Source organism: Girardinichthys multiradiatus, chromosome 10 (genome assembly GCF_021462225.1).
Source record: "Girardinichthys multiradiatus isolate DD_20200921_A chromosome 10, DD_fGirMul_XY1, whole genome shotgun sequence".
Classification (NCBI taxonomy): Eukaryota; Metazoa; Chordata; class Actinopteri; order Cyprinodontiformes; family Goodeidae; genus Girardinichthys; species Girardinichthys multiradiatus.
The window spans coordinates 13,721,485-13,746,533 of record NC_061803.1 but is presented as its reverse complement, the minus strand read 5'-3'; the positions used below and the strand labels follow the sequence as shown (position 1 = coordinate 13,746,533).

At 37.2% G+C, this 25,049-nt stretch overlaps 1 protein-coding gene across 5 annotated transcripts in view; it reads left to right on the top strand.

The window, feature by feature from the left end:
• dock1 (dedicator of cytokinesis 1) overlaps window positions 1-25,049 on the top strand; it is a 308,112-nt gene that overhangs the window by 221,813 nt on the left and 61,250 nt on the right. For all 5 annotated transcript variants that reach the window (XM_047376374.1, XM_047376376.1, XM_047376375.1 and 2 more), the window contains 8 exons: window positions 3,584-3,662; window positions 4,568-4,668; window positions 16,701-16,759; window positions 17,212-17,360; window positions 19,901-19,986; window positions 20,278-20,434; window positions 24,040-24,080; window positions 24,282-24,372. In XM_047376374.1, the coding sequence (XP_047232330.1) occupies window positions 3,584-3,662; window positions 4,568-4,668; window positions 16,701-16,759; window positions 17,212-17,360; window positions 19,901-19,986; window positions 20,278-20,434; window positions 24,040-24,080; window positions 24,282-24,372 (763 nt within the window). The remainder of the gene's footprint in view (window positions 1-3,583; window positions 3,663-4,567; window positions 4,669-16,700; window positions 16,760-17,211; window positions 17,361-19,900; window positions 19,987-20,277; window positions 20,435-24,039; window positions 24,081-24,281; window positions 24,373-25,049) is intronic.

Here is a 25,049-nt window from a genome sequence, read left to right as displayed (position 1 = left end):
ATCTACTAATTTTATTTTTCAATGAACTGTCCAGTTATATGCATGTACTGTTTCTGAACTCCACCATCTTTCCCAAATACTCCTGTTTCCAGAAAAGCCAATATAGCAAAGTTTGAGAGATGAGCTGAAAACATTCTCAGAGTTCTTTGCATCAGGAATTAAAATTAAAACATTTGAAAGGTCTTTTAAAACAAAACGAAGCATTCCCTTGACTGTTTGTTGTCTTGCATCACATTTCAGAATCTCAATTAAAATATCCGACAGTACAGATATTTTCTAATCCTACTTAAATGTTTAGTCTGAGTGAAATAGTTGAAAAAGATATTATGAGTAAACCACACAGTCACTCTCAATTATATATGTGCAGTTTTGCACATATCTGCTGTTGAATTTATATTCACGACATACATAGGAAACCATTTTTGGATCTTGTATTAGCATTTAAAATTGCTTATATTCAAGTTTAAGTTACCTAGCAGTATATGTGCATGTGGAGTGTAGATCTGTAACTCTGAGATTTTCAAAAGTCTGCTAAAATCTTCAAATTCATTCTGTTCCACAACAAAAGTTCAGCGCTCAAATGGATAAAACAGAGCAACTTTGTTGTTCTCCGTTAGCCTTCCTGTTATCTGCTGTGTCGAGCTCTCTCTCACGCTCATCCTGCCTGAATGAACTGCCATAGAAACTATAGCTTGTGTTCATAAAGTGGATATTTACATGGAAAATTATCCACTGAGGTGTAGGAAGAAGTGCAATCAAATACTGTTGAGAGATAGCTTAATGACCTAAAAAACCAGCACCCTACCCAGGGATTTAAAAGTGCTCTCTAGTGAGTCCGCCCTTCCTGTAATTGACCACAGTGATGAGGGACTGCTTGTGACATATACTGTAATCAGAAACATTGAACAGTCACAGTTTTTTGGGTGGACTCTCTGTTAGCTCCCGTCAGGTGGATTAATGGAGTGGGTGTTGCGGTGTGTGGATGTTATGGGTGGTGGTTGTGTGGCATGTGATAATTCTGCAGGCGCTTGCAATTTCTTGCCCTTGTGAACCCTGTTTCTCATGATGATGATCATCCAGCACTGCAGCAGTTTCTGTCTACATGCAGAACTTTGGTGGTCTGCTGCTGGGCTTGGTTGGATTCCCCTGGTTCCCCCATTACCTTTTTTCATCTCTGTCCATTGTCATGGTTCTGACCAGCATTGTTACTCTGATGTGCACAGGCATAGGCATTTTTGATAGAGAGTCATGCAATGGTTGTTCAGGTCTCACTTTTCTCTACATAAGCGGTCCATGTTTTACTAATGAGGGTTTACCTGCGCTGCAGTTACGAAGATGTTAAAATTGTATTATACTACTCTTTCTGTCAGATCCCTCAAACTTTATGTAAACTCCCCAATCAAGCTATCTTTGGCATGAAAACAATCTGTACTGTATTTATAGTCATAAGCAGTGACAGGTTTCAAGACGGTGCAGTTACATCATAGCTATCACATATATGGAAATACAAATCACATTTTCAGGACGAAACTTAAAAAGCTCTTTTTGTCTCAGAAAAGTGTGTTTAAATCACTTACTTGCCTAGAATAACAGTGGAAATGCTGTTTGTGGATTATTTGTTTTGATGCTTTTAAGATTTTTCAGTTTTTCTCCCACTAAAATATGATATTTAGACTTTAAGCTTTCATTATATCGACACATTTACAAATAAGGGGTCTTATTGATCAACCTAAAAATTGAACAAGTCTTGAACATTAATCTATTAAAACCTCAAACACTGGTAAGAAGCAAACTAACTCAGAAATTAGAGAACCTGTTTACATAACACCATCCATATAAATGTATTATCTACCAATGAAATATCACAAGTTGAGGGTGTCAAGACGAAGCATAAAAGGAGAGGTCAGAAAATTTATATTTTCCTTTACAGAATTGCAAAATACATCTATAATGTTTAAAATTGTAAAGATATTTAGTCAGTTTTGGGAAATCTCAATGCATCACGCCAAAGCCAAACGTCTTAGTGCACTGCATTAGAAACCCTCATCCCAACCTTTTAAAACCATTTTCATTCAGTGCAGTTGCACCCAAAAAATGTAAACCTAAACATTAAAAAGGAAGCCATAAATCAACTCTATGTAGAAGTGCTGCCAGGTTAGCTGGGCACAAGCTCAAACATGAATAGAAAGTCAGATGAGGTCTTTTGTTTGGATTTGTCTTTGGTTTATTATGCGTTTTACAGCTTATTCTGTGCATCTGTGTCCTAAAATAATGGCTATATTTGAAAATAAATGTGCCAACCACCATTTAAAAAATGCATTTCAGTGGGATCAATATGCCAAGTGGTAATATTAAAATCCCTTATCTTAATATAGCTGTTAATGGTGAATAAAAACAGCTATAAGGTGCAGTTGTGAATGTTACTCTATGTTGTGCATCAGACAACATTTGATAATGCAACATAACACCTTGCATAGCAGAAAAATAAGAGAAATGACAAGCTTATATTACCTCACTGTAGTTGCAAAATTTTGTTTGAGCTGTTTGTATACTATTTATCTTGCCAACAGGAATGGGCCAGTATGAGATTCTCTCTGTATTACCGCTTTGAGTAAAAATACTACGGCTTAACAGTAAAACAGTCTTTCCGGGGAAATTTAAAACCGAGATGTATACGTTCAAGATCTTTATTGTCATTTGCATGTTAACATGTAAACAAAACTTGTATCTCTGGGCCAGAAGCCTGCACAAATACTACACAGTAGTGACTAAGATTACATTTCTTTTTGTCATGGTGCCAGGTCTTGTTTTTTTTCTTAATGATCATCTGACCATCTAAGGCTGAAAATTTGGTTTTCCATACTTGTATACTGGGTTCCCCAAAGTTGTCTGATAGCTATAAGCTAAATTGGTATTAAAACAGGACCTACTCCACTGCCGGGTCAGCCACTTCAAGTGTTCGGCATGTAGAGGGAAGTCAGTCTTCATTGTGGCAGACAGAGCATCTGCATAGTGTAGTACAAGATTCATTAATGTGACTATGGGGTCATTTCTGAGACATTTGAGTTGAAACTCTGTGAATTCTGCTGCCGTGGCATATGTGTTTGGCATAAATTACATCAGATGCATAGAAAAGAGATACTGGAAAACTATTTTTTATGCCATAGAAAGGCTGTTTCAGCTAACACTAGGATACTGATCCAAAACTGTAATCTCTGTCTGCCAAATAAAAATTATGAAAGAAAAAAAAAGAAAGACCATTCTGTTGGGGAAAAAATCTCAAAAAAGAACAAAAAGGCATATGCAGGATAAAAATAGTTACCAGTGGTTGTTTCCAACTTTGACAATTTTTCTTATTAAATGACACTTTAAGTAAGGTGACATCAAACCTTGCTACTGCCACTGTTATTAAATAGATGATTTACATGTTATTGGTGGAAATCAACATGTTTGTATTCTGCTGTCTGTTTCTTTGTGGTGTTAGAATGCTGGGTAAAAAAAAATGCATCCTGCATCTCTTCCGTATCCTCAATGAATTGCATAGAAATTTAAAATAAACAAAATATTTTCCTTGTGTTTCCAGGGTTTTTCTTCGGGCTATTAGCCAGTACGCAGTTGTGTTAAACAAGAAATTTCTGGATCAAATGAACTTTGAGCTACAGGTAAGCATTGCACTGATATTTATAACCTCTTCTTCATTTTAAATTACTTTGCATCAGCTCCAGAAAGCTCTAAATAATTTTCAGTTTTTTTGTCAAGTCAATCCTGAATGTGAATTTGAAGCGCTGTAAAAATTGCAGAGAGAGAACATCAATTACATTATAATGGCCTGTAATTTTTATGTCCATTGCTGAATATTTAACCTGCTCCTCTTTGAACAGAGCAACCTCTTCTTTTTTCATTTTAATATCTGACACATGAAAGAATGCTGCCAACAGATAAATTCCTCCGAGCTTTCAAAGCCTTTATGTGCTGATTAATGTAGCTTTGTTTTAGTATGACTCACAGCACTTAAAGCTGTCTTTGTGGTTTAAAGAAAAAGGTTAAATCTCACATTATCAGGATAGAATCAAGTGGTTTTATCCGCGAATCCAAAGTGCTTTCTAGATCTGAAAAGGTATGGAAAAAAAAAAACAGTCTTGTATTTCCAGACTCTATTCCGATTGAACAAATCAATCCATCCATCCTTCCACCCACCCATTCATCCATCCATCCATGTAATCTTGCCCCTTGTATTCACAATACAATTGATTATAAAAAAAATGTTTTCATTCATTTTACATTCAAAGAAGAGTCACACAGCAATAAATAAAATTGTAAATTTCCCTGATGGAACATATCCTGTGGGTGACACTGACTTAAATCAACAACCTCTGCATCTACTGTAACAGCTTCCCAGCAACAAACAGTAACTATGTCATCTGCAGCTTTTGCTTTAATGAAACCATAAAGCTCTCCTTCCCACACTGTCTAGCACTGAATAACATTGTTGTAAAACTGACTTTGAGCTGTGATTGAAACAGTCTCTTATTCCCTCTCCACTTCCCTCTGCCTTTATCTGGGTTAGCTGTGGAACAACTACTTCCACTTGGCTGTGGCCTTCCTCACCCAGGAGTCGTTGCAGCTGGAAAACTTTTCAAGCGACAAAAGATCCAAGATCTTCCACAAGTGAGTATGGCCCCACGCTTTAACCCATGGGACATCCTCGTTTTACCCTACTACAGCTTTGGTTCCCTCCCCAAGACAACCACTTACAGGGATACCAAACACCCCACGGCTTCTGTAACGGCTGTTCTGGCTGTTTTTCCCCCTCTGATCATAGCACAGCAGACTCATTGCTGCTGTAGGGTTTAGTGTGAGTACATTTTGTACCTAGATGTATCTGGTCAGGAAATGTTCTGTACCCTCTCCTGGAAAGAAGGTTTAAGACTTTAAACTGTAGTTATGGCTGTGTATATTTTTTTTATTGGTTCAGTTTTAAATCTATGAAAGTAAGAACAGCGCTATTCTCTACCCACTCATCCACTCTTTGTTTCTGCCGAGGATGTATTTCTCTATATTAGTATTTCTCAGAGAGTATGATAATGCATTCAGACAGAGAAATGCTTTCTGGGAAGACGTTGAGCATATTGGCGCACATCTTCATTTGGAGGAGTTGTTGTCAGCGAATCATACATCACACTGGCTGGTGCTTGACAGTGATGCTCCTTGTTGGTCAGTGTTTTATTACTGGCCCTGATAAATTCCGACCAGAAAATAGAAATAAACCCTCTGCCTAGATAATGGCCAAGACATTCCAGGCCAAAACTGTTCATCCGCTTTTAGCCGTTTCACATTTTGTCACCTTACAACCACAAACATCAATGTATTCAGTTGGGATTTTATGTGATAGAGAAACAAAAAAAAGCTCATTATTGCAACGTGGAAGGAAAATGATATATAGGTTTTACATTTTTAGCAGCAGAGCTATGTGTTTCCATTCAGTATTGTATTTTCTGCTTTCCTGCTTTCAAGTTTAAGTTACCTAGATATTAAGGCAGTTTATCTGCTTCAGTAGAAAGCCTATAGTAGGCTGTTTATTTTACCAACAGACATGCTAACTTCAAGGTTGTGGCAAAAAGTGATAGGTTACACTATGGGGTAAGATAACTGTCAAAAAAAAAAAACATATGCGTAGGTGTCTAAATTTGTAAATGTAACTAAATAAACATGAATAAATTTAAGATTTGTATTTGTGCCTTGTTGACAACTCGTACATACATGTGACACCATATGTTTCATCTGTGAGAATACAAGTTACAAAGTTACAACATTGCAACAATACAAGTATAAATCACAAATTTACAAGTGCAAATCTAAAACCCCTAATGAAGCTGTTACACGAGTTACCAGTTGGTGGCGGTAATGCACCTGAAAGATGTTTGCCAAACCCGTTAAACAAGAAGAAGAAGAAGAAGAGGAAGCAGGTCTTGTCATAGATGTCTATGGGTCTAGTGCTGTTCCCCTGCGAAGATCTGTTCCCCATGTCTTGTGTTTTTCTTTTTTATCGCAGAGAGAATCAAAGTCTTTTCCAACTTGTGTCATCTTCACATCAACCTGACGGATATCAGTCAGCCACCAAACAGTTTTCCCACACATCGGGTTTAATTGTAATCTTTTATTACGGATATAAATGGATGGAAGCTCACTTTGCTGGACAGGAAGAATTAGACCTGAAAAGAGGAGCGTGCATTCTTTTTATTCTGGTAGATTGTGTTCCAATGTAAAATATATATTACTGGATTAATGAAAGATATTTCTAGGAGCTCCTTTTTAATCGGTAATGTTTGTTGTGTTTTTTCTAAAATAATCAGCCCCCCCCCCCCACATCCAGACGCTTCCTATGAGCCTTTCAATTATGCTTGAATAAAGTTTTATCTCTGTTTGTTAACGAGCTCTATCGTCTCGCTGTCTCTCCACAGCAGTTCTCTTCTAGCCCCCCGTCTGTTTTGCTAACTGCTACCGTTTCCTGCTGGGCGGCGCAAAATTGTGACGAATGTAATGGAAAGTGACGTTAAAGTTGCATCTAATCTGCCCTGGTCATTCCCACTGGAGTCACATTCCAAAAAAACAGATATGAGTCAGATTCAGGACCACATATGAATGTGGCTCAAATGTCACTTGAAAAAGTCAGATATGGGGCAGATATGAGCATTCACACTTGTTCTAAAAAGTCTGACCTAGTCACACCCCCAAAAAATCAGATTTCGCCAACAATTGCCTAAACGGGGCCTTATCATCCATGATGAAAGGAATAAACACAAGACCAGGTTTATTTATTATTATTTTATTCCCCCTGTGTCAGAACAGATCTTCACAGGGGAACAGCACAAGACCTGCTTCCTCTTCTTCTTATTTAACTGGGGTTGGCGAACTACTTTCAGGTGCATTACCGCCACCAACAGGTAAGGAGTATAACAGCTTCATCAGGGATTTTAGATTCGTACTCATAAATTTATGATTCATACTTGTATTGTTGCAATGTTGTAACTTGTATTCGTAACTTATAAAGGTATTCTCACAGATGAAACATCCAATGTCACATGTATGTATAAGTTGACAACAAGGCACAAAACAAATCTTAAATCTACTCATGTTTATTTACTTCTACAAATTTAGACACCTATGCATATGTTTTTTTTTTTTTTGACTGATATCCTTTTTCCCTATTGTCCTACTCCATATTACATACCTGTGGTATCCATGAATGATAGTTTCTCACTGTTAGAAAGGGTTCCTAACAGCTGAATTAGATTTTTTTTTTTTTTTTTTTTAGATAATTTGGCACAGCTGCATTTTCTGCTATGATACATAGCTTACTAACAACACATGGCAACAGGTGGAGATTCTACTTTTTGCTACAAACAGCAGGATAAACACTGCATTGTCTCTGGCATTTTGTTAAAACGAGTTTACACCCTTCAGAATTAGAATGGACAAAAAATACATTATCATCATTATTTCTATATTAAATGATGAGATGTTGTCTAACAAACCTCTGTCTGCCTGTGTTAAATTGTGAAAAAGTTTAAAGGGCTTGGAGTCTTTTGTCTGACACTTTAAATGTTTATCCACCCACTCTCATTCTAGGTTACTGTTTCTTTCTCTGCAATTACCGCTTCACTTTTTTCCCCCTCACCCTTTCCAGATATTGTTTTTTGGTTTATGAACATTCACTAAGGTCCGTCATGGAAAATAATGAGCCTTACCAAAACAGTGGAGTAACCTCAAAGACGTCACAATGCTGCTGTTTTAAGTTCTCTACATTTTTTCATTTATACTGCATCTTATAAAACTAAGACCTGTTTCATCCATTGGACTTCACACTGTTTTCATGATCTCAAAAGACAAAACAAAAGGGTATCATTAAGCTATCTGAAGTAGATTAAATTTGCTTAAATCTTCTTTTTTCTGTCTGTGAAAATCATCATAGAGTTGTTTTTGCAGAACTGACTGTGTCCTGCTTCCATATTATGACAACGATTTGTTTCATTTAGAAATTTCTTGGTAGTTTTGTTCATCTCGAATAGGCCAAGTCACTTGCTGAGATCTTGGATCATTCATTTCTTATAGCTCTAGGTCAGGTACGAAACACAGACAGGGACAAAACGCACCCTTAATACAGACCAAGTTGTTATGAACAGAAATCTATGTTCCTTCCTATTTTAATTTGAACCATACTTTAAGTTGCCCTTTGACATTTACAGTGTCTCTTCAAACTGTACTACACACAAGCCTGTTAGAATGCCAGATCATGAAAAAGCATCACAAAATCTTTCCAACCTTTAATGTGACATATATCTTCTACAATTTAACAGAAAAATAACAAACAAATCTGTTAGAGAGAAAACAAATACAAAAAAAACCAAAATTATGCACTGAGGAATCTATCATCTTCCCTCATGTTGACTTTGCAATATTCGCCCACTTTGCCTTGAAGAAGGTTTCCAAATGTTTCAGATTGGGAAGGACATCTCCTAAAAGCTCTCTTCACGTGAGCTGACAGTTTTTGTTCTGGACTCTGGCTAGGCCATTCTAAAACATTCGTCAGGTGAAACCATTCATCTGTTCATTTAACTGTATGTTTGGAGCCATTGTCAAATCAAAAACTCCCTCTTTATCTAAAGCTTTCTAGCCGACCTTTGTTTTATCCACAGTTATAAAAACCTAGTTCCATTTTAAGTAAAGAAACCCCAGATCATGATGATGCCACCACCTTGTGTTGCGAGGGGCATGGTGTCCTTTTAACTATGTTCATCATTGTTTTTGGCCCACACATACCTTTAAGTTGTGGTTCAAATGTTTCATCAGACCGTAACACAATCTTCCACAAGGATTTAGAATGTCTTAGCCAAGCCTGGATGTTTTTTCTTGGAAGAAAATGCCTTTGCCTTGAAAACCTACAGCTTAGTCCAGCCATTTGGAGAAAAAAGAAGGTTGTTGTCACATGTGAAACATAACCAGTACTTGATTTTTCACCTGTCAGTAGGTTGGGGTGCGGCGGGAGCACAGGGGTAAAAAATAAAAAAAAACATCTGACAGCAGGTTGAATTCATACCTCCAAATTCCATCTCAGTCCTCTCAAAAGACACACAGATATAAGGAAATTGTATCTCTAGTCCCTACTTCAAATGTGATGTGAAAGAGGCAAAGGCTGTGAATGGATGAATGCCAGCGTAATCATTATAGGACAACTGAACTTAATTATTTTATACATTTTCTCCATCTCAATAAATTAGACAATCATTGAAAATTTGATTTATTTCAATGATTTGGTTTAACAAATAAAACCCATATGTGTTTTAAAATCATTTATCAGTTTGTTGTTACTTACTAATATACACATTTTCTGACAAACTGAATTTTGGGTTTTCAATAGCTGTAAGCCATAATCATCAAAATAATGAAAGCTTAAATAATATAGCTCTGTGTGTCGTGAATTCTGATTTTGTGAGATTAACCTGTTTATGTGTCACATTAAAGATGAATAACTCTTGAACCAAACCCTGGAGTTTTAAAAGGAACTTGAGATTGAGATTTTGTCATGCTTACACTAATGCAGCTGGGTAAATGAGCATGCAGTCATGTTGTTATGATTTGCTCAGATGAGTGATGAAGTTAGGCAGCATCACATTGTCAGGTTTAGTGAATATCTCACTCATCTTTGCTTGATCTCCTCCGAGCTGTCTTTACGAGCTCCTGCTTGTCATCCACGGTGTTTTTTCCCCGTTTTGCTTGCTGCCACTCTGTATTTGTTTCTGCATGTCCTCCCTTTCCATCACCTCGTGATCACATTCCATCACCTCACCTTAGCATTCAGTCTTCTTTTTTTTCCTCTTGCTCATGATCTTTACTTCATGACCCAGTTGCATTACTCTGCACTGCCTGCTCGAACCCACTCCTCGATGACCCTATACAGACGTGATACTCTTATTTAACCTCAGAGAGAGCTATCCGCACGCCGCTGACAGGTACGCGTTGTAGGTCCTGACAGCCGACATACACAGCTGTCTGTCTCCGGGCTTACATGATGGCATGACAGAAAAGAAGGCAGCGTCTGTCTCTTCATAGATGAGAAAGCTGTGTCTCGTGCGCAGTCATCTGCACGTCTTAATGTGAGAAACAAGCCTACTTCCTGCCACTCACATATAAGCATGCTGCAAGAATCTTTGCACAAATATACAATGAGATGCAAAAACACTGAAGAATGGTTATATATAATGTATGCAGCCACACAATCACTTAGAGGCCAGCATTCATTAATACTGTATTGTATAATTCTGCCAATACTCTTCCTACAATCAATAACTTGGCTTTGCAACACTGCTCCCTTTGACTGCTGAATATTGGGAAGAACTTTGACCTTATGAGGCTGGAAAGAAGCGACAAAGCTTTTTTTTTTTTGAGAAGCCTTTCAGTGCACTGATTGCTTATGTCAATGTGCATTAGTATGCCCTCTTATGGTCAGTTTGGTCTTAAAATTCTGTTATGTTGTCTGGATGGTGTGAGGTAGCATGATATGTGAGTAAGAAAGGCTTGGGATTGATATTAGTTGTGGGTCAGCAGATGCTGCACTTCTTATTTCTCTGTAGAATTGCAACAAGGTATCACAGCATCAGTGTGCATTGTGGAGAATGAGATAAAGAGGTCACTGTGCCCTAGAGTCAACCAATGTGATTCAGTCTTCTTGTGCAGGCTTTAATCTGACCATGGAAGGACATGACAGAGGGCACCCAGTGATGTATAATATGATAATTTATGCCAGTGACAAAATGTTAGGAATGGGAAAACAAAGTAGTCCCTTTTTTGCTTGTTATCCATGCAGAAATATCTCCCAAAGCTTCAGACTTGTGTTGCACATTCATTATTTACCTCACTCTGATTTATATGGATACATCAATTGATGCACCCCTGAAAAAAAAGATGCTTTTAGTAAAAATGAATTTATTCAGGAATATATCAACAACTGTACACAGACACTTTCTACCATTAAATTATAGGCATATATCGTAATTTTTAAGCTGGTTTAAGCTGGACTCTTTTTTTTTTTTTTTTTTTGCCCATAAGTCCATCCAGGTTTATGGTGAACAAAAAAACCTTTGACCCACTTTTAGACATCTATAGAGATTTTTGTATGGACATTTTCTCACGTTTAACTTTTCAACAACGTTTTGTTGTTGCTTAGACACTGCAGCAGACTCCAGGAAAGTATGGGACTCTTTGCACACACAGCAGTTTAGAAGAAAACAGTTGTGATGTTTGTTAGGAACTTTAAGAAAAGAAAAGAAGATGAAACCTTCAAAATTATGTAAATTGAAAATGTTGATTTTAACCAATTTATTGTTGATGTCATCGATTGTAACTTTTGTTGACCAGTGTTTTGCCAAACAACTCAAACTGTGTAGTTTGAGTTGTGTAAAGCATATTGGCAGTGATTAGAAGCAGCTCAAAGTCTCACTTTTAGTCTGTATTTAATTTAGAAGGTTTAACTGTGCTAAAGTGACATTTTTAAGCTTTTTCAACTTTATTCAGAGAGCACATCTGTCTGGCCACTGTTTGTCTACAGTGAGTTTTATTAAAGCATGTTTATTGGCAAGTTGGAGTCACTTCAAGTTAATGCTGCACATATTGTGGGTGGAGGTCAAAAATGGGACTGATGTACAACATCTTATTCATTTAGCTGGGAAAAATGACTTGCTGTTGCAGCTAATTATCATGGGTAAACCTGCAGAAGGAACGTTTGGAGAGAGTGGTTATCAGGTTAATAAATGATGCAATCAGTCAATATCAGGAGATATTATCTACTGGCATAGAACATGTAAAAAGTAAAAACCCAAGTTAAACATGTTTTTTCATATGACAAACTCTATGCTCACAAATAACTCTACTGGTGGTCTCAGTAGCCTTTGGCTACTGCCTCAATTCTCCAGCTATCTGTCATCACTGTAGTGTGAATTGCATAGTGTCCCTGCCCTTCATCAGATTCTAATTGTTCCATCTTTGTGTCAGAAAATCAATAAATTTTCTGTCACAAAACAAATAACGGTCATGCTCTGCTGTTTACGTGGACAAAATAATTTTCCATATATTATAATGGTGTTTCTGTTTTTAGACAGGTTCCATAGGCTTTTTGTGTATCAGAAAAGAGTTTTAAAAAAGTTATTCTGCTTTGAAAAACAATAGAAAGTTCCAACTTTATTTATTTATGTTTCATAGTATTAACATTTTTACGTTTCTGGCTCTACGATATGATATTTGCCCTGTGAGGAAGTCGTACAGAAGATGAGGCAATACATTTTTTTTGTCTTCAATAGAAAATCTTTTGTAGTCTCACACTCTATAGATTAATTTTACACATATCAAAACCAAACAAAACTTAAAAAATATTTAAGTATTAAAAAACTGTGTAGATGAACAAATATAAACAAGTCCTCCAGCATCCCTTGGCAATCTGTAATGTTATAAAACGTTATTTTTGTTTATCTCAATCACTGAGTGAACATAAGCTAATGGCACAGCACATCTGTGTAGAAAGATGTATGCTGCTTCTGTCTTTTCTTGTGTGTCTCTGTCAACCTGCTTAACCACACAGAGAGTTTCCAAAGCAGAAACAAATATTGAGTTCACTGCAGTTATTCCCAGTGGTGAACCACCAGTAATAGTACATCTAATTACTTTTTCAACATGCAGTGGTACCTGCGTAAAGTTTTCTTCATAGATTAGTTGAACCAAAGAAAAACGTCATATGAAAATTCTACCTTGGGGTTATTGCTCTTAGTCTGCTTTTCAATTATAAAACTGTGTCAGGCTCAAGCTTAACTTCTTAGGAAACTTGAAAAAAAAGACTTCCTTTCTGCCAAAGAAACAGTACATTCAGTTTTGTGTCAGGGCTCCATAGTGTGAATAAAAACCTTGAGTTCATACAACACTGAGTCACTAATTCTGAATTAGACGTCTTTGATCCGGACGGACTTTAGAATGGTGTGGTTTGTTGGATTTGTTAGCAGCTTGTCAGATTTGCTGGACTATTTACATTGCAGCTTAGACTCTGCTAATACTTGGCAGGCTAAAATGCCAAGATAATAGCAAAGCTTTTTGCCTGAGGCGCACCGATGTTTTGTCAGAAGTGCTTTACTTCAGTCCTTCACAGTAGGAGTCGTAAACCTGCACTCTGAACTTGAAATCATCATGTTTTGAAGTATCTTAAAATAACTTGCCACACTCATGACATATTACTTCATTTAATAAACAGATGGGTTAACTTTATTTTTAGCAAGTTGTCAGAAAGCAAGAAACAACAAGCAGGGTGTATCATGGTGGTGTAGTTACACTGTAAATTTACTTTTTCTAAATTCTAATTGTTTTTCTTTTAACTTAGTGAGACACAAGATTTTTTTTTTTTATATCAGGCCAATTTCAGGTTTAAAACCTATATGACACCAGAAGACATTTTGAGTGTGTAAGCATAAGATATGTGAGAGTGAATAATGTTAAGGGTTTTTAGGTAAATCCTTTTAGCAAATGATTCTGGAAACTTGGTAATCCTTGCACTTTTAGTTATCATTGAAACATTTGATATTGTTGACCATAATAATTTAATTACTTGTCTGGACAATGGAGTTGGGAATAAAGGTGCAGGATTAGATTGACCTCTCTGGACTGGTCAGGTCATTAGATCATGCTGACCAGCTGGTTTTGGTTGTCCCTGAAAGCAGGCTGAAGCTCAGAGGAGCTCTGTCTTTTTCAGCTTTTAAAGACATTTGGAAGTTCAGTTTGTTGTTCCTTTTAGTGCTTTTGGTTCTCTTTTTTATGTGCTCGTTTTCCAATTTGTATTTGATGTGTTTTAGTGTCTGGGATGAGGCTAACCTCTTCTTAGAGTGAAATAAAAAAAGAAAGTACACTTGCTATTTTAAGGCTCTTTAAAAACGTGTATTGCTAGTGACCTTTGCCACATTGTGAGTTTCTTATATTGTTTCTGTTTTATCTTCAGTTTTTTTTTTTTTTTTTTTGTCTTTAGCCATGTGATATGTTTTATATCTGGTTTTTTTTTCCCTGTTTATCTGGTGGTTTGATATCTTTTACATATTTTATTAAAGTGCATCATTTTTTTTTCCAGAAGTGGTTTAGAAATAAGTTGGACTTTGAGTAATAATATAATGTAATAATATTCACAACTGTCATGCATGTGCAGACAATAATCATACAATATGTTTATATCGTGGCATCTTTCTTTGCTTAACACAAAATCTGCATAAGAAATGGAAAAAAAATAACCTTTTCAGTGAACCAGTGCAACCAGTGCATAAAGGTACATCCGACCCCTAGTATTTAATCCATTTCCACCGAGCTGGCCTCACTTTGTACCTTTCCCTTCCTTCCAGTCTTGTTAGTCTCCATATCGTTCACTCTTTGACCTTTCCAACTAACCATTTGTCCTTTCTATGACCTGGAACAGTGTTTGAAGCTGGGAGACGGGCACCAAGTTGTCCATGAAGATCGGTTCATGACCTAAACATGACAGAGCTGATCATCTTATAAGCCCTAAATTGAATAAAGCCAGACTGAAAAGAAGAATGGAAGTGATCTTTCTACAATTCTCTGGAAATGTTTTATATGAGGCCTTCTGTCACACACAACCTAGAAAAACAGTGTAAAGACTTCATGATCAAACACTCAGCCTCATCCATCCTTTTTTTCTGGGTCCATAATTACATAACCAGAGCAGAGGGAAGGTTGTAACTGACAGCCAGCTTACTGAAATAAAGTGTGTCTGTGTCATGAACTTGCTCAAGTAGAAATATGTCATTATTTTTTGTTTGTGTACCAGATAAGATCTTGGAAAAACAAAAGAAGCTATCTTACCATCATCCAGGCACATTGAATCCATTTAATCACAAATCATAATTCCATGAATCTCGCTTGTTCACCAATATTTGTACTGTTGTCCAGAGGAAGCAAACTAAACACACATTCATATATTAAATATTGTTGTGTAAATCTTGTATTTAGGTTACTGTAAGGCAGTAGAGATGCTGAGAATGTCAGGTTTAATGAGTAGGAAATGGTGGCTTCCTTCCATTTTTTCCATTTGAATGTCTGAAGGTATTAATATTTGAACCAGCTTTCTTTCCACTTCTCCCTACATTTGGACTCTTTCTTTTTCTTACATGTTAGTTCAAATATTGAAGCAGCCACCAACAACTCCCAGTTCGCCCCACAGGTTTTCTATAGGATTTAGGTCTGGGGAGCGAGATGGCCCTGGTCGAAGCTTGGTTTTTTTGTTTAGTAAATCATTTCTGTGGTTTTTTTTGGGCACACGGTTTAGATTATTAGCCTCAGTGGCAGTTTTTGCTTAAATGTCACCCTGAGCACACCCTTTCATTTGTGCCCCAACAACAATCTAGTGTGGTCCTAATTCCAAAATATAATTGAAAATTCTCCCTTTTTCAATTTTCACACATGGTATAAGTGTTTCATTAATCTCAAACTGTATTTCAAAGGATATCTGCGTTGTGTAGAATTCAGTTTAGGTTTGATCAAAGTAAGTATTTTAGATTTTGAACTTGAGATGATTAAATGCAATAGCAATTCCCTATAAAAATAGTGCATTTGCACTTTACTAAAGCACCAAATCAGAAGCAAATTGGATGGCAGCATGGGCCAGGTGATGTTTGCAGTCATGTTTTTTTTTTTACCGTAATTACAAAAACCTAAAGTTGTTGGGAGCGCAACTGAAATGTCACAACAAGAAATGTCAAGTGCTCAGGGTGATCCCAACATTGTGCTGCCCTGGGAAGTGAGCCATATCGCCCAAATCAAAAACCGCCTTGCTCAAGGACCCAGTCACCAGATTTTCATTTAAAGTCTACTGGTATTTCCAACAGTTCATGGTGCCATGCACTCTTAACAGGGTTCCCAGTAGGGATGGTTGAGAAGGACTTAAAAGATTATTCTGTTATTTTGTAGTATTTATTGAATAAAGAAAATTCACAATAGAAAATATTAAAAAATTCACCCCAGTCTTTTTAGGTTCTAAGTTTGTCACTCCAACCAGTCAGAAAATAATCACATTTTCAGATATGTTGGTTTTTATTGATGCTCCAAGAGTGGAAAAATAGCAAAATTATAAACGCCGACAATGAGGTTTACAAACATAACCAATTAGTGTGTTTTTATCAGGTTAAATCACAGTACTTATCACAAAAAGAATCAAATACTAATAAACAGCACAGAATTTGTGCATCCTTAGTTACCAGCCCCTTTGGAAAAGAAACAGGCCCACAGCATCACAGATCCTCCACTGTGCTTAAAAGTGGGCATGAGATAGTTCCTACATAATCATCTTGAGTTTCATGCTGTTCCTATGTGGGTTATTTGTTTTGCCAGAAAGCTCAGTCTTAAAATCATGGAAACTCTGATCAACTTTAACAAAGCAGAAATTAAAAAATGTGTCAACTACATTAATGTTTAGGAGATTTTAGGGGTTAACAACAATTGTGATTTGTTAAAACATGGCATATTTTTTCTCACTGAATAAACATACTCTAATGAAATGTTGATTTCTTTTTTTTTTTTTTAATCAAACCTTTTTAAATCTTTACTAGGGATGCCAACAATTATGTGACTACAGCAGGAGTAATTTTTCTCTTTTTCTGTTTCAGGTACCAGGACATGAGGCGACAGATTGGTTTTGAAATCAGGGATATGTGGTACAATTTAGGTAATTTTGTTGGATTTACTTTGTTCTTGAGGTCTAACGTCTGCAGTTTACAGCTGATCTAAAAATAATGAGTGCATTCTCAGTCTCATGGCAAACATTATCTCTATGCCACTCAAAGATCTTTTTGCCAAATATATACAGTCAAGTGTTAATTAGCTATATAATGTGATGAAAGACTCAGTGCTAATGTCAGGTCTAAATCTTTCTGTAGCAAAGGGAGGAGGTGTTGGATAGTGGCACCTGAGCCTCGTTGTATTGTACCTAACATCATCTGATCCTTTAATTCCAAAAGATTAGACTGGATCATCCTCCTGAGGTATTTTGATGATGGTAAAGGTTATTTACAGCTTGACTTTTATTCTAAGAGGGGAGATTTTACAAACTTACCGAAACTTTCTATTCTTTGCAGCTAATCTGATTACTTTTCGTTTAATATGTCTTTTATCCTCAAGGCCCCCACAAGATAAAGTTCATCCCTGAGATGGTGGGTCCAGTTCTGGAGATGACCCTTGTTCCTGAGATCGAGCTGCGAAAGGCCACCATCCCCATCTTCTTTGACATGATGCAGTGCGAATTTCACTTTACATGCAGCTTCCAACGGGTGTGTATTGTGAAATATTAGATACATGTGGTGAAGTAGATGAGAAGGTATTATAATACGGGATAACAATGCTAAAAGAAAAGCAGGAGAACCACATAGTGGTCCAAATGATGGTGAGTTTTATTGCCCAAAGCCTATTTGTAATTCTGCAAATCTCATTTTGTTGTGTCACCATTATTAGCAAGCCATGTTTAGTGGAACTTAATATTATGCCTTTCTGCAGTGGAAATTAAGCCTTTCTGGGTGAGTTAATCCGCTTGGTTCCTGCTGTTGTGTCATAAATATGTCTCAGGCAGGTTTCAGCCCTCTGAGAGAGGCCAAAAATATGTGCAGTGCCGGTGAGTCATCATGGGGTTGAATATCCAATTCATTTGGGGCTTTTAAAGACATCTTCTTTCAGTGTGGACTGATTATACAACAAACAGCTTCGATGAGGTTTAAAACAAGAATTTAGGTGCACATGTTTATGTGTATTGTGATTTTTATTTTCTAGAGGACAAACTCACAATTATGCGCCATCTCAAATATATACATACTCTGCTACGAAAATGTTGACACATTTCCTTCCCACGTTAAACCAGACTTTTAGTGTTGCCATGAGACTTTCAACTTTCAGATTTTAAACATATTTCTTTAGGTTTTTTTTTTTTTTTGCAGGACTTAGGCTGGGCCATTGCTTTGTCTGTGTCAAGATCAATCATCTTTCAACCATCTAACTGTTAATTTGAGGAGAAGTTGAAGGGAATTTTTAGGGAATCCTCCATTATTCTATCTACTTTGTGTAAAACAGACCCTCAACATAATAAAACCACCACCTTGCTTTACATTCTATACAGTTTTTTGAGGTTAGGTGGCCTTACTTTGTAAACATCCTAAAGCTTCTGGCATAATTATGGCTTGATAAATAGTAGAATTCATAAATTCTGGTTGTTTTCTCAGCATAGGTTTTTCTTTTGGGCCCTGTCCATACACACTTATTTTATCCATTCCAAAACCATTTTTTTTTGTGAGTTTTGGGATATGTGTTCTGTTGGAGCCTCCAGCTGTGTCAGAGTTTCATCCCTCGGACCCAAACCTTTACCTTCGGAGGAACGGAAAATTGCTTTGAATGATTGGGAACAATCCAGGGACCAAAAAGACTCAAGCTTACCATAATCTGGAATACAATGGAACACTGGTTTCACTGAACACATTGAAGAAAGTTTTCAATCACCATCCACTTCAATCACCTATCAAGAAAAGAAGCCTCTGCTGCAAAATCAGTACCTTCAAGCTTGACCAAAACTTGCAGCTGCCCACATGGACTGATGTCCAAATTGCCAAATAACCTCTGGAGAAAAGTTTTTTGCCACTATGACAAGAAGAATATTTGGAAGAGACAAGTTGAGGCTGTAGCAATTGTCAAACATGGAAGAGGCAGTGTCATGTATAGGAATGTCTTTACTGCCAGAGTTAATGGTGCATTGCACAAGGTGGATAACATAATGTAGGAGAACCTTCTCCAAATTCTTCTACCTCACCTCAAACCAGCAGCTGTTTTTTAACTTGGGCGTAATAAGGTGTTCTGAAAGCACAGTGAATTGTTTAGCTGGCCAGCACAAAGCTGCTGAAATCACAGGAACACAGCCTTGTTTAAAGGTACAAAAAGTGTCATTTCACTGCTACTTTCTAGAGGAAATTTGTCCAAATATTACTGTGGGTGTTTGTATGTATAGTTGAGCCTGTATGTATATCTTTAAACCTTTGTAGATGAAAGAAAAGTCACAATAAATTCAAAATTTTGCTTCCAAATCTTGTTTTTAAAGAACTTTAAAGCTGCAAGCTGAGTTTGAAATGAATGGTTCAAATGTGACTTTAAAAGCACAATCATAATATAATATAAACCTCTTAACTTCACATTAACATCTGGATCTAACTGATACTATCCATTTCCTTGTGTTCCTGAGGTTGGACCAAGGCGTTGGACATCATTGGACTTGAACCATAGTTTCTCATTCTTTCCTTCTACAGCTTGGCCTCCTTTAGGCTCAGAGCCAGTGTCATTTCTCTTATACTGACTTTCTGTGGTTTTTTCCTCTGCTGTAAATTGTCAACTAAAACAGACAGCAGTGTTTATGTCAGGCCTTGCTCGGCTGCGCTCTCCTGCTCTGTTTTTGTACCTGTCCGAGATGCGAGTACATCAAGAAGTCAGTAAAAATGGTTTATTTTAGTGCAATAAAATCTGTTTTGATACAAATACTAGAGGTGGAGTTGATGCATCACTTTTAGGAGCTCCAGCAACAACAAAGCAGAAGGAAAAGGGTATGATGTGCCTCATCATACAGCCTTGTTCTGTCCTCTAGTGTAATGTTAGCTGATAAAGAAAAGCTTTAATAATGAACAGCTCACAGTCTGCTGCAGCGATGAAAGGCACCGTTGACATGGAAGCAGTAACCTTCTTCAGCTAAGACGAAGTGAGGTGTAGGGTGCTGGGGGGTGGCGTTAATGAATTGGAAAAATTAACCGCCATGATTATTTATGCCTGCTCTGTCTAATTGCAGTTTGAGAACGAGATCATCACCAAGCTGGATCACGAGGTGGAAGGGGGCCGAGGTGATGAGCAGTACAAAGTTCTCTTTCAGAAGATGTAAGTGCTGATTATTGGGCAGCATTACACTCTGCATCACTCTTAATTGCAATGTCACACTCCTCAAAATAGCCAAAGTTTGCTGATAATCACATGACATCTCAGCTCAGATATTCTCTTTTGACTCCTGATTTCAGCGCAGAAATATGCCTGGTTGGGCAAAAATTATGCTACTTGAATAATTAGGGCTAAAAGAAATGAATGTTAACTGTTGAAGAAGCTTCCTACTTCATTGTTTTTTTTTCTCTTTTTCTTCTCGCTTGTCCACAACCAACAAAACCTAAACACCAGTTTGTTGGAGCACTGCAGGAAGCACAAATACTTGGCCAGGACAGGGGAAAACTTTGTCACTCTGGTGGTGCGGCTCCTGGAAAGGCTTCTGGACTACAGGACCATCATGCATGACGAGAATAAGGAAAACCGCATGAGCTGCACTGTCAACGTGCTAGTAAGATTCACAAACGCTCAGTCACGCAATACACGTGGGTGTCCCTCCATTAAAGTAAACAGCATGAAGACATCATCTTGGCCAAACGATGTTGCTCCAACACATTTGTTAAAAAATGTTAAAAGGTCTGACATATTAACAATTTTTAACAGCTGTCTCAGTTCAGGTGTTGTATCAGCCTGTTTTAAACATGCAGTTGTGCAGGCTATACCTAAAAAAAAAAAAAAAAAAAAACCTTGACTCATCAGTTCTTTCAAAACTTCTGTTTCCATCAAAACTTCCAAAGATGTTAGTAGTCATACAGCTGCAGACCCTTTTAGGGGTTTTAAAGCTCTCTATAGCACTTACACTGCACTTTTAAAAGTTTTTACTGCTCTTTAATCAACTACTGATTCAGGAGACTCCGCTGTTCTTCTTCTAAATCTGATTGCTGCCTTTGGACACTGTTGACCACAGCATTCGAATATCTCTGTATTGTGGCATCAAGGCACTGTACTTGAGTGGTTCCGGTCTTAGTTCTCTGACAGGAATTTCACAGTGAACCTTGGAGAATCCAAACCTTTTGCTAAAATCCACAAAGGCCACAAATAATCTGAATCGGCAAGAATAGCTAAATTTAAGTATATTCTGGTTCAATTTGTGACGCTCTAACATTCAGTTGTGACACAGGCACGATATATAAATAAATCACCAGATTCGGCTTTATTCGCCTGAATATTGTCAAGCATTCAGCACGATTTACAAGAATCTATTAGGAATACTGCACAAATGTTAGGAAACATTTAGGAATCTGTTGAGAATATGCTGAATGCGTCTAAGAATCAGATACGATTAAATTTTAATTCATTACGATTCTCGACTATTTGTGAGATGTTCCATCAAGATATAATAAAAAAATGGAGAGGGACATCTAAATCTTTTTTTTTTTTTAAACATGTTAAACCAAAATGTTCTACATTTATTATCTAAGTTCCTGGTGAGTCACTTAAAGGTTATGCTCTCCATGATGCTGAAAATGTGATCGCTTGTAGCGTAATTTGTCATTAAGAATTTGACCAAACAAAGCTATTCGTTTATTGCAGGATGCGCCACGTTATTACAGTATCATTTTTGAAAAGAGTAACTGCCGCACTTTGTAGTAGCGGTGGTTGCATTATGTATTACATAATGCTGTGTAACGCTGCTTGTTTTTGGAAATAAAATGTGGTAGGTAAAAATAAAAAAATGAAAATTTGTTTTATAGTTCCTATTTATTTCTTTTTTCTTTTTTTAACTTTTTTTAGTATTATTATTTTTCATTACTTGTTATTTTTCAAATTTGTCCAAAGGCAGAAGCAGGGCAGTTTTAGGGGGAACGATGAATCAATTAGGAATCGGTTACGTTACTGAAGAATGAACTATGAATTTGTTAAGAATTAACTGAGATACTTTGGGTTCGGGAGTTCGGCACCAATATTTTGAACAGCTCTAAACCTTTGCCACAAATTCCAGATGGCTCAAGAATTGCAAGAACTGATTAAGAATGAAAAATGAGAATCAATTGAGATTTCAGGAACTTATTGAGATTCAACTAAGACTCCAAGATTTAGCAATTTGTGGTAATTTGTGACAATTTGTGTTATTCGTGGCCCTATGTAGAATAGTAGCATTACCTGTGGGGTTCCTCAGGGATCAATCCTGGGGCCAGTTTTATTTATTTATTTATTTTTGGCTCATTATTTTTGAAATATTGTGCACACTGATTAGATGTATACTAATCACTGCACAGAGATTGAGTCAGACATTTTCTATACCGCTTCTTACATAGTGGGTCGTGGGGAAGCTGGTACAGCAGACTATGGGTGGTAGCCGGGGTACACCCTGGCCAGGTTGCCAGTCCATCACAGGGCAACACAGAGACATATTGGACAAACAACCATGCACACACCTAAGTTTAGAGAGACCAGTTAACCTAACAGGCACGTCTTTGGACTGTGGGAGGAAGCCGGAGTACCTGGTGAGAACCCACACATGCATGGGGAGAACATGCAAACTCCATGCAGAAAGACCCACGGCCAGGAGTCAAACCCGGGACCTTCTTGCTGCAAGGCAACAGTGCTACCAATTGCGCCACAGTGCAGTCCCATGCACAGATTATTTGCTGAAAAAGTTTACTTCATAACAAAAACCTTGTTTCCCAGGATTTTTGCTCTGCAAAAGTATAACTGACTTCATTTCCATGTACTCATACTATCAACATTTTCTGAAAGAATCCATCTGAAATCACACCATCATCCTGCCTTCAGACTGATTGCTGTAAAAGAGGAGAAGATGTGATAAAATTCACTGTTAGCAATAGTTGCCTTTTAAAAAGTAATGTGCAAAAATCAATGCTTTGCATTAATAAAAATACAGAACCGGAAATGCGGAAATGTTAATATCCTCTGACGTTTTTAATGTTTTGCCACATTACAATAACAAACTTAAATCCATGTTATTTGGGATTGCATGTGATAGAAGAGCACAAAGGCAGAATATATCATTTTTAAAAGTATTTACAGATAAAAATCTGAAAGTGCGATGTGCATTTCTGTTTAGCCCTATGCACTCTGATGTCCCAAAATAAAACCAGTGCAACCAATTGCCTTCGGAAGGCAACTAATTTAGGAAACATTGTCCACCAAACCTACCAACGCAGGGCTGTCCTGACAGGCTGGCCAGAAAGAGCATTAACCAGAAAAGCAGCCAATGGTTACTCTGGTGGACCTGCATGTATTCAAAGCTCACATTAGAGAATAGGTCGACAGGGCAATTGGTAATACACTCCATATATCTGTCCATTATGGAGGAACGGTTAGAAGAAGACAATTGTTAAAAGAATGACACGAGAAGTCTTGTATAAAGTTACCCACAGCCACATAAGGGACAAAGCAAACATGCAGAAGAAGGTTGCTCTGGTCAGCTAAGACCATAACTGAACTTTTTGGCCTACATGCAAAACAGTATGTAGAACAGAACAACTACACATCACCCTGAACACACCATCTCCAATGTGACACATGGTGGTGGCACCAGCATACTATGGTGATGAGGTTTTTTTTAGCAGGGACAGTGAAGCTAGTCAGAGTTGAAAGGAAGATGGATGATGCTTAATACCGGGCAGTCCTGGAGGAAAACCTATTAACGGCTGCAAAAAGTGAGACTGGTGCAGACAGAAGTACAATGACCCTAAACATGCACTTAAAAGGCGCATAGAAGTTTTCAGATCAGGGTTGTCCAAAATACACTCCTCCGCACTCTGTAGAACTTGACTGCATCCAGTGGAGGTAATTCGCCATCTGAATTAACTTCCTAGGCACAAACTTAGTGTTGATCTGTGACAGAAAATTCTAATAAAATACATTGAGTCATTTGCTGATAATGTGACAAAATGTGGAAAAGTTCAATGAAATGTGAATACTTTAGCAAGCCAATTTAGATGTTTGGTTTTAGTGTTTTTTTCCAAAAGATTCTCCCTCTGTGTTAAAACATAACATATATTTAAAAAATTTAAGTTATAGCGCACACATTTTAACATTTAACTCCTTTAAAAACTGATCTAATTTCTGTATCTGTTTATTTTGTAGAACTTTTACAAGGAGATAGACAGAGAGGAGATGTACATCAGGTAAGAGTCATTAGAGTGTTGTGTTTCATAGTACCTGTTTCAATTCAGAATTGAAAAAAAGCTTGACTCCTATTATGAGTTTTCATTAAGCTTGTTGAGAGTACTTCAGGAAGGAGAAACTGTCAGATCTTATAAGTGTCATAATTCAGTCTTTTGCCTTCGCTGGGATACAACCAATAAATCATTACCATATCTTTTCAGGTACCTGTATAAGCTGTGCGACCTCCACAGAGAGTGCGACAACTACACAGAGGCTGCCTACACCCTGCTGCTACATGCAAAACTGCTCAAGGTACACAAACAACAGCAACATGGAGGCAAAATATTTACACTGCTCAGCTGTTGCCAAGCTATTTGCTTTTAACCTCAGGCATTATACTAATATAATTGTCTAAATCAGATTATGCACAGATTTATAACGGTCCATGTCGCTTTAATTGCACCATGGGGTGAGATGGCTGCTGAGGTTGCACAGTCAAAGCTTTCTCACTGGACAATTTAGGTCATGGCTGAAATCTGGTCTGATGAAGAACAAACTACTCTGCTGTAAATCTCTAGCTTCAGTCCAAGATGGTGATTACAGATGCACCAGTTAATCGACTTTTGATTGAAATCGGCTCACTCTTTCTTGATCTGCAGAAAAAAAACTGAGAAATCAGGTTTTGTTTCTGTTTCCCGAATGCATCATTATGAAAAACAAAAATTTTTTCAGCCTGTACACACATCAACAAACAGCATGTTTATTAAAAATCAAGTAAAGGTTAAAGACATATGCATAAATTAATAATCTAACACTAGAAACCCACAGAACATGTGGGTATTGTCTATATTTTCTTCATGGAGGTGTTGAATTATAACAAAAATTTATACAAGTGAATATTTATGTGTTATGTATGGAGCTAAATTGGGGCCATAAAGTTTGTTCAAACAAAAAAAATTTGAACCTGAAAAATTATTCTGAACCTCCCC